Raw genomic sequence first — 9,986 nt, forward strand, 5'->3', positions numbered from 1 at the left:
TAAACATTTTTCCTCTCCAATCCGTCACCTACCCACTCCCCTCTCACTCTCACTTTTCTCTCCATCTCCATTACAAATAATTTCCTTTCTTTATGGTCAGTAGAACCACGAACACTTGCTATATGGCTCAAATCCACGCAGGTGTGAGAGTGAGAGTGAGTGAGAGTGAGTGAGAGTGTGTGTACAGTTCATCGCACCACAGCACAGGTGTCTCGCCACTGACACAAAGGAATTATTCATGAACTAGTACAAACTGCATCTTTTGACAGCATTCGGGTGTCCATATAGGCTGGGAGTCGTGGCAGGGCTGACATTCACCCTGGGACTTCATAATCGCAATGGCTTTGAGTAGCACTGGTTCGCGTCTTCCCCTGCTGGTTGGGGTGACGCTGGTGGTGGTGGTGTATACTTCCCAACAAGCTCTGGTAAGTTTTATTAATGCTCTGTTGAATATATGAATTAAAACGTCTTAGTCCGGATCTCCGCTCGCTTTTCCGTACCTTTGACCGGTATACGAGGTGATGTCCCAAATGCTTCTGACATACTTCACAACAAGCTCTGGTAAGTTTTATTAATGCTCTGTTGAATATGTGAGTTAAAACGTCTTAGTCCGGATCTACGCTCGCTTTTCCGTACCTTTGACCGGTATACGAGGTGCGGAGGTCCCAAATGCTGCTGACATAAACTTCACAACAAGCTCTGGTAAGTTTTATTAATCCTCTGTTGAATATATGAATTAAAACGTCTTAGTCCGGATCTCCGCTCGCTTTTCCGTACCTTTGACCGGTATACGAGGTGCGGAGGTCCCAAGAGCGGGAAAATTAATGGCCACAGTCTGTACCATTTTAACCCCTACAGTACTGGGACGCATTTTTACCTTGAGATTTGTGTACCATTAGACCATTTTATTGACATTAGGAAGGATCTATGGAGGGCAGAAGATTAATGGCCACAGTCTTCACTATTTTAACCCCTTCAGTACTGGAACGCATTTTTACCTTGAGATTTGTGTACGATTTGACCATTTTATTGACATTAGCAAGGGTCTATGGAGGTCAGAAGATTAATGGCCACAGTCTTCACTATTTTAACCCCTTCAGTACTGGGACGCATTTATACCTTGAGATTTATGTACGATTTGACCATTTTATTGACATTAGCAAGGGTGTATGGAGGTCAGAAGATTAATGGCCACAGTCTTCACTATTTTAACCCCTTCAGTACTGGGACGCATTTATACCTTGAGATTTATGTACGATTTGACCATTTTATTGACATTAGCAAGGGTGTATGGAGGGCAGAAGATTAATGGCCACAGTCTGCACCATTTTAACCTCTCACGTGAATTTCTGAAGCTGTAGAAAAGCACCAAACAGCAAGCAGAATGAATATAGAAACACGTCATAGCACTAGAGAGGTTAATATCAAATACACTTAACAGATCTTGGCGAGCAAAGACTACATTGGTTGCATCTGTGTCCCCAGGCAGTCCCGGTACTGAGTGATGGGTCTTCCAGCAGCAGTGGAAGCTATACCAGTGGTGAAAGCTACGGCAGCAGTGGAAGTTATGAATCCAGTTCTGTAAGTATTGACACCAACACTTATATTTGATCTATTTCTATACTGAACTGAAGGAGAGCCATTCATAAGCCATGGTTCCTGATTCATGCTTAGTGCGATGTGAGAGAGGGATCTGTTTGACTTTCTAGTGAGTTGGTCGTCTGTGGAAAGATTGCGGAAAGTTACAAGGGTGGTAATCATCAGCGCAGGAGTGGACGGGATGTAAAGTTAGATAAGGAATAGGAGGAGGAACAGGGACATTAGGAAGGGTCTATGGAGGTCAGAAGATTAATGGCCACAGTCGTCACTATCTTAAACCTTCAGTACTGGAACGCATTTTTACCTTGTGTGCGATTAGACCATTTTATTGACATTACGAAGGGTCAATGGAGGTCAGAAGATTAATGGCCACAGTCTTCACTATTTCAACCCCTTCAGTACTGAGATTTGTGCACCATTAGACCATTTTATTGACATTAGGAAGTTTCTATGGAGGTCAGAAGATTAATGGCCTCAGTCTTCACTATTTTAACTGAGATTTGTGTACCATTAGACCATTTTATTGACATTACGAAGGGTCTATGGAGGTCAGAAGATTAATGGCCTCAGTCGTCACTATTTTAAACCTTCAGTACTGGAACGCATTTTTACCTTGTGTGCGATTAGACCATTTTATTGACATTAGGAAGGGTCTATGGAGGTCAAAAGATTAATGGCCTCAGTCTTCATTATTTTAACTGAGATTTGTGTACCATTAGACCATTTTATTGACATTAGGAAGGGTCTATGGAGGTCAGAAGATTAATGGCCACAGTCGTCACTATCTTAAACCTTCAGTACGTGAACGCATTTTTACCTTGTGTGCGATTAGACCATTTTATTGACATTAGGAAGTTTCTATGGAGGTCAGAAGATTAATGGCCTCAGTCGTCACTATTTTAACTGAGATTTGTGTACCATTAGACCATTTTATTGACATTAGCAAGGGTCTATTGAGGTCAGAAGATTAATGGCCTCAGTCTTCACTATTTTAACTGAGATTTGTGTACCATTAGACCATTTTATTGACATTACGAAGGGTCTATGGAGGTCAGAAGATTAATGGCCTCAGTCTTCACTATTTTAACTGAGATTTGTGTACCATTAGACCATTTTATTGACATTAGGAAGGGTCTATGGAGGTCAGAAGATTAATGGCCACAGTCTTCACTATTTTAACTGAGATTTGTGTACCATTAGACCATTTTATTGACATTACGAAGGGTCTATGGAGGTCAGAAGATTAATGGCCACAGTCTTCACTATTTTAAACCTTCAGTACTGGAACGCATTTTTACCTTGTGTGCAATTAGACCATTTTATTGACATTAGGAAGGGTCTATGGAGGTCAGAAGATTAATGGCCACAGTCTTCACTATTTTAACCCCTTCAGTACTGAGATTTGTGCACCATTAGACCATTTTATTGACATTAGGAAGGGTCTATGGAGGTCAGAAGATTAATGGCCACAGTCTTCACTATTTTAACTGAGATTTGTGTACCATTAGACCATTTTATTGACATTAGGAAGGGTCTATGGAGGTCAGAAGATTAATGGCCTCAGTCGTCACTATTTTAAACCTTCAGTACTGGAACGCATTTTTACCTTGTTTGCGATTAGACCATTTTATTGACATTAGCAAGGGTCTATGGAGGTCAGAAGATTAATGGCCACAGTCTTCACTATTTTAACTGAGATTTGTGTACCATTAGACCATTTTATTGACATTAGGAAGGGTCTATGGAGGTCAGAAGATTAATGGCCACAGTCTTCACTATTTCAACCCCTTCAGTACTGAGATTTGTGCACCATTAGACCATTTTATTGACATTAGGAAGGGTCTATGGAGGTCAGAAGATTAATGGCCTCAGTCTTCACTATTTTAACTGAGATTTGTGTACCATTAGACCATTTTATTGACATTAGCAAGGGTCTATGGAGGTCAGAAGATTAATGGCCTCAGTCTTCACTATTTTAACTGAGATTTGTGTACCATTAGACCATTTTATTGACATTACGAAGGGTCTATGGAGGTCAGAAGATTAATGGCCTCAGTCTTCACTATTTTAACTGAGATTTGTGTACCATTAGACCATTTTATTGACATTAGGAAGGGTCTATGGAGGTCAGAAGATTAATGGCCTCAGTCTTCACTATTTTAACTGAGATTTGTGTACCATTAGACCATTTTATTGACATTAGCAAGGGTCTATGGAGGTCAGAAGATTAATGGCCTCAGTCGTCACTATTCTAAACCTTCAGTACTGGAACGCATTTTTACCTTGTGTGCGATTAGACCATTTTATTGACATTAGGAAGGGTCTATGGAGGTCAGAAGATTAATGGCCACAGTCTTCACTATTTTAACTGAGATTTGTGTACCATTAGACCATTTTATTGACATTAGCAAGGGTCTATGGAGGTCAGAAGATTAATGGCCACAGTCTTCACTATTTTAACCCCTTCAGTACTGGAATGTGTTTTTACCTTGAGATTTGTGCACCATTAGACCATTTTATTGACATTAGGAAGGGTCTATGGAGGTTGGATTTTAACCCTTTCAGTACTGGAACGTGTTTTTACCTTGAGATTTGTGTACCATAAGACCATTTTATTGACATTACGAAGGGTCTATGGAGGTCAGAAGATTAATGGCCACAGTCTTCACTATTCTAACCCCATCAGTACTGAGATTTGTGTACCATTAGACCATTTTATTGACATTACGAAGGGTCTATGGAGGTCAGAAGATTAATGGCCACAGTCTTCACTATTCTAACCCCTTCAGTACTGAGATTTATGTACCATTAGACCATTTTATTGACATTACGAAGGGTCTATGGAGGTCAGAAGATTAATGGCCACAGTCTTCACTATTCTAACCCCTTCAGTACTGAGATTTGTGTACCATTAGACCATTTTATTGACATTACAAAGGGTCAATGGAGGTCAGAAGATTAATGGCCACAGTCTTCACCATTTGAACCCCGACATGAGTTTGTGAAGCTGTAGAAAATCAGCAAATAGTCACCACAAGGAATAGGGAAATGCGTCATGCTACTGAAGGGGTTACATACATGTTTTAGAAGAAAAAAAATTAATTATATTTTATTTGTCTTCCATGTCAGGTTGAAGACTTCTCTGCTGATTTCTACACCTCATCCTACAGCTCTTACAGCCACTCCAACAGCTCTTACAGCGACTCCTACAGCTCTTACAGCGAGTCCTACAGTTCTTACAGTGACTCCTTCAGTTCATCTGCCAACTCCTTCAGTTCATCTGTGTCCTACTGATAATTATTAACAATTGTAACTAGTCAAACAAACATGGCAGCGCAGGTAACTTGATTTACGCATGTTTGATTTACGCGTTTTTGTTGTAACGCACCTGTAAAAATGTTATGGGTAATTTAATTTGCACGATTGGTTTGTTTATAAGCGATTTGGTCCATCCACACTTTCAAACTGAGTGCCACACGCAATTTCGAACAGCTGGCCGATAGGTGTGAGCTCCAGGGCTGGATCCAAGAAGCACGTTGTTGTGTATGTTGGTACAGACAACCTCCCACTGCAACCTCCTGCTCACATACCAACCTTTGTAAAATAGCATCGACAAAGATTAGTGCTGTTGGCGGGTGGAGGTTCGTAGCCTGCCTAAAAGTACTCATTGGCTGCCAGGAGCTGGATCCAAGAAACTTTAACGTCAAAGCAACCTCCTGCAGCGGTGTTTCTTAAGTCATTCACTATCACTCAGTGGCAGGGAGTCCAGGTTATTCTCACGGCATAAGCGTATACTAAGATATGACATAGCAATAGAGGAGTGGAAACATTTAATATCGTGGGGAGAGCAACATGCACGCTCAAACAGTCACAACAAGAAGTGGCCAAGTCATCGCGAGTCTCTGCTTCATCTGTGGCCAATCTCACCTCTGCTTTATTTTTTGGGCATTCCACGTAAGATTTCCACTTTATACATTACAAAACAGTCCTTTCTTGGGGGCAACGTGTGTAAAAAGCTAATAGAAATGTTGATTAGTGAACATAAATGCGTATATAAGACATCAACACCACCTGGAGACATGTTCCTAGCAACCTCAGAGCAACCTTGTCACTAGTGGTCCCTCCAAGCGTTCATGGATGCTTATTTCGCAGAAGGAGGTTGCTCTTCGATCCAGCTCCCGCTCTTCTGGTGCCTGATTTGCAGTCTGCCAGCACTGAGTACAGACGAAACCTCTTCAATCTGCCTATAATTCACCCAAATGGCCCCAAAACGTCCTCCATCTTCTGTATGTGGGGTCATTTTTGAAGGCCGTGACGTAGTGAGTGTTGTGTTAATGGTGAGTGACTGTGGTGTGTGTGGTGAAGGCCGTGACGTAGTGAGTGAGGAAGCCCAACCTACACTGAGACCGTAGACAGGTTTCTAGTATTTAGAATGTTAAATAATAAAAACATGTTAATTTAGCTTAATAAATAGAGTGTTTTGTACGCTTGTTTTGACCACATCCCACATTGCATCATCTACTGTCAATTATATGTTTGTTTTACGCAAATTTCGATATACGCGATGCCTCTTAGAACGCATTTATCACGTAAATCGAGAGTTATCTGTAGACGCAAGAAGAAAGAGCTAGACTGAATTTTGCAGCAACGAGGGTCATCTGGCGCCTCTTGTAACGGATCTATTACGTAAATCGAGTTATCTGTAGACGCAAGAAGAAAGAGCTAGACTGAATTTTGCAGCAACGAGGGTCATTTGGCGCCTGTTGTAACGGATCTATCACGCAAATCGAGAGTTATCTGTAGACGCAAGAAGAAAGAGCTAGACTGAATTTTGCAGCAACAAGGTTCATCTGGCGCCTCTTGTAACGGATCTATTACGTAAATCGAGAGTTATCTGTAGACGCAAGAAGAAAGAGCTAGACTGAATTTTGCAGCAACAAGGTTCATCTGGCGCCTCTTGTAACGGATCTATCACGCAAATCAAGAGTTACCTGTACTTTTAATTTTATATCACGTGGGTTGTTGTCCACTTCTAGTCTGACTGCGTGACGTGGCAAAGCGTATCTCATGTGAAAGCTCCCCTCCAGCAGACGTGACTTGCCTCGTAAAATTACAAGCATCTATCGCGTAAATCGAGTTAGTTACCTGTAGATGCATGACGAAAGAGCTGGACTGGACTGGATTTTGACTCAAACGCCACAACAACAAGGGTCATATGGCGCCTCTTGGAACGTATCTATCGCGTAAATTGAGAGTTATCTGTAGATGCATGACGAAAGAACTGGACTGGACAGAATTTTGACCCAAGTGCCACAACAACAAGGGTCATATGGCGCCTCCTGGAACGTATCTGTCGTGTAAATTGAGAGTTATCTGTAGACGCATGAAGAAAGAGTAAATCGAGAGTTATCTATAGATGCATGAAGAAAGAGCTGGACTGGACAGGATTTTGACCCAAGCACCACAGCAACAAGGGTCATCTGGCGCCTCTTCGAACGTATCTGTCATGTAAATTGAGAGTTATCTGTAGATGCATGAAGAAAGAGCTGGACTGGACACGATTTTGACTCAAGTGCCACAACAACAAGGGTCATATGGCGCCTCTTGGAACGTATCTATCGCGTAAATTGAGTTAGTTATCTGTAGACGCATGAAGAAAGAGTAAATCAAGTTAGTTATCTTGGAACGTATCTGTCGTGTACATTGAGAGTTATCTGTAGATGCATGACGAAAGAGCTGGACTGGACAGGATTTTGACTCAAACGCCACAACAACAAGGGTCATATGGCGCCTCTTGGAACGTATCTGTCGTATAAATTGAGAGTTATCTGTAGATGCATGACGAAAGAGCTGGACTGGACAGGATTTTGACTCAAGTGCCGCAGCAACAAGGGTCATATGGCGCCTCTTGGAACGTATCTGTCGTGTAAATTGAGAGTTATCTGTAGATGCATGACGAAAGAACTGGACTGGACAGGATTTTGACTCAAGTGCCACAGCAACAAGGGTCATCTGGCGCCTCTTGGAACGTATCTGTCGTATAAATTGAGTTAGTTATCTGTAGACGCATGAAGAAAGAGTAAATCAAGTTAGTTATCTTGGAACGTATCTGTCATGTAAATTGAGAGTTATCTGTAGATGCATGACGAAAGAGCTGGACTGGACAGAATTTTGACCCAAGTGCCACAACAACAAGGGTCATATGGCGCCTCTTGGAACGTATCTGTCATGTAAATTGAGAGTTATCTGTAGATGCATGACGAAAGAGCTGGACTGGACAGGATTTTGACTCGTTCCGCAGCAACAAGGGTCATCTGTCACCACTACAATATGTTAATAAAAACCATTATGTTTATATAAAAAAAAAATCTAAAAGCAATTAAAAACAGTTAAATTAAAACATACTAAAATCACTCAAATTGAATAAAACGAAAAAAAAAACATTAAAATATATAATAATGAAAAAAAATGAAAGGTTATTTAACATATATTTCTCTCCCGGACTTCCAACTTCACCAACAATTGATAAGTGAAGAGAGATGGACAGTATCACTAACAATTGACCTTTTCAGCACTGGGACGCATTTTTACGAGTTTTGAGTACAATGAGATGATTTTATTGACATTACCAAGGGTCTATGGAGATCAGAAGACTAATGGCTGGAATCTTCACCATATAATTTTCTGAAGCAGTATAAAATTGCCAAATATACGCAAAAAGATATGAAAAACATGCCATGGTGCTGAAGGGGTTAAAAATGACAAGATTAATTTTTATTTTATTTCAATTTCTACCATGTGGGCGTCTGAAGGGAATTTTTAAAGGGTGTTACTTTTTGTAGTGCCTCCTACTTCAAAACCCACCCGCTAGGAAATCATTGCCCAGAGTGAGGAAACCCTACCTGCACTCTGACCGTGGATAGGATTTGAACCAGTGCACTTGAAGGCACCTCGTCGTCACTGACAGGACCAATGCACACAAGACTAATACACCAACATGCTTTCGACCTGCTAGGAAACCGTTGCCCTGAGTGAGGAAGCCCTACCTGCACTCTGACCGTGGATAGGATTTGAACCCGTGTACTTGAAGGCACCTCGTCGTCACTGACAGGACCAACACACACAAGACTAATACACCAACATGCTTTCGACCCGCTAGGAAACCGTTGCCCTGAGTGAGGAAACCCTACCTGCACTCTCACCGTGGATAGGATTCGAACCAGTGTACTTGAAGGCACCTCGTCGTCACTGACAGGACCAAGAAACACAAGACTAATACACCAGCTAGCTTTCCACCAATTAGAAACCGTTGCCCTGAGTGAGGAAGCCCAACCTGCACTCTGACCGTGGATAGGATTTGAACCCGTGTACTTGAAGGCACCTCGTCGTCACTGACAGGACCAACACACACAGACTAATACACCAGCTAGCTTTCCACCAACTAGGAAACCGTTGCCCTGAGTGAGGAAACCCTACCTGCACTCTGACCGTGGACAAGATTCGAACCCAGCTAGCTTTCCACACTAACAACAAGTGCTAGGAGTTTATGGCTGAAAAATCTCGGCAGAGGAAGTTAGAGAGCCAGGATTGTGAAGGTGACAAACCCAGCCTGGCAGCGTCCTGTGGGAGTAGTGGTGGCCTGGATCAAAGCTAGCCAGTACCTCAAAGTGTAGGTTGAAAAAGCAGGGCCAGGATTTATAGAAACGTACAGGTAACTCTTCATTTCCACGTTTTGTTAACACGTTAGCGGAAAAATACAATAAATTAGATCGGTTTGTTTCTATATGATCTGGACCACATCCCTCCAGCACCCCCCCCCCTGTTTCTGGTGAGAATTATAAGTTTATTTTACGCTAAGTTTTGAAATACGCGATGCCTCTTGGAACGCATCTATTGTGGATATCCAGAGTTACCTGTACACTTAACCCTTGACTATCATGGCCAATTAGCGCCGAAATAGCCGCGCCATAGCCGAAAAACGCGATAGCTGAGTTGATTTTGGCGGGAAGGCAGTTTTGGCCAATGAGCGCGCGATAGCAGGCATCTGAGGTCGCGATAATGACATTTTAGCAGCTTTTCATGGGTGTGCGATACCAATAACGTGATAGCTGAAGTCACAATAGCCGAGGGTTGACAACAGGCGTCCCTCACAGCCCACGCCATCTTTCTGAGGGAGAGGGAGTAAGTGGGGATAGAAATGATGCAGGCAGTGACGTGACTTAAAATTAGACGCCACCTCACACCATCACCTGCCATGTTGAAAAGTACTCAGCATCAGCAGGCGTTCCTCACAGTCAGCCTTTCTGAGGGAGACGAAGTAAGTGGGAGTAGATGATGCAGGCAGTGATGTGACTTGCAATTAGACGCCACCTCACTCCATCACCTGC

General features: G+C 42.3%; 1 protein-coding gene across 1 annotated transcript; it reads left to right on the forward strand.

Moving 5' to 3' along the window:
- The first annotated feature begins 270 nt into the window (after positions 1–270).
- Positions 271–6,082, forward strand: LOC123506145 (probable ATP-dependent RNA helicase ddx17). Its single transcript, XM_045258056.1, has 3 exons — positions 271–425; positions 1,486–1,581; positions 4,729–6,082. Exons 1-3 carry the CDS (start codon positions 339–341, stop codon positions 4,891–4,893), a joined length of 348 nt encoding a protein of 115 aa, XP_045113991.1. The 5' UTR covers positions 271–338; the 3' UTR covers positions 4,894–6,082.
- The last annotated feature ends 3,904 nt before the right edge of the window (positions 6,083–9,986 follow it).

The sequence above is a fragment of the Portunus trituberculatus genome, chromosome 2 (genome assembly GCF_017591435.1).
Source record: "Portunus trituberculatus isolate SZX2019 chromosome 2, ASM1759143v1, whole genome shotgun sequence".
Lineage (NCBI taxonomy): Eukaryota > Metazoa > Arthropoda > Malacostraca > Decapoda > Portunidae > Portunus > Portunus trituberculatus.

Excerpts from the sequence above, each read along its gene's own strand:
- LOC123506145 (XM_045258056.1), top strand. The coding sequence starts at position 339 with ATGGCTTTGAGTAGCACTGGTTCGCGTCTTCCCCTGCTGGTTGGGGTG. Across the intron at positions 426-1,485 it reads ATACTTCCCAACAAGCTCTG|GCAGTCCCGGTACTGAGTGA; the intron begins GTAAGTTTTATT and ends CTGTGTCCCCAG. Across the intron at positions 1,582-4,728 it reads GAAGTTATGAATCCAGTTCT|GTTGAAGACTTCTCTGCTGA; the intron begins GTAAGTATTGAC and ends CTTCCATGTCAG.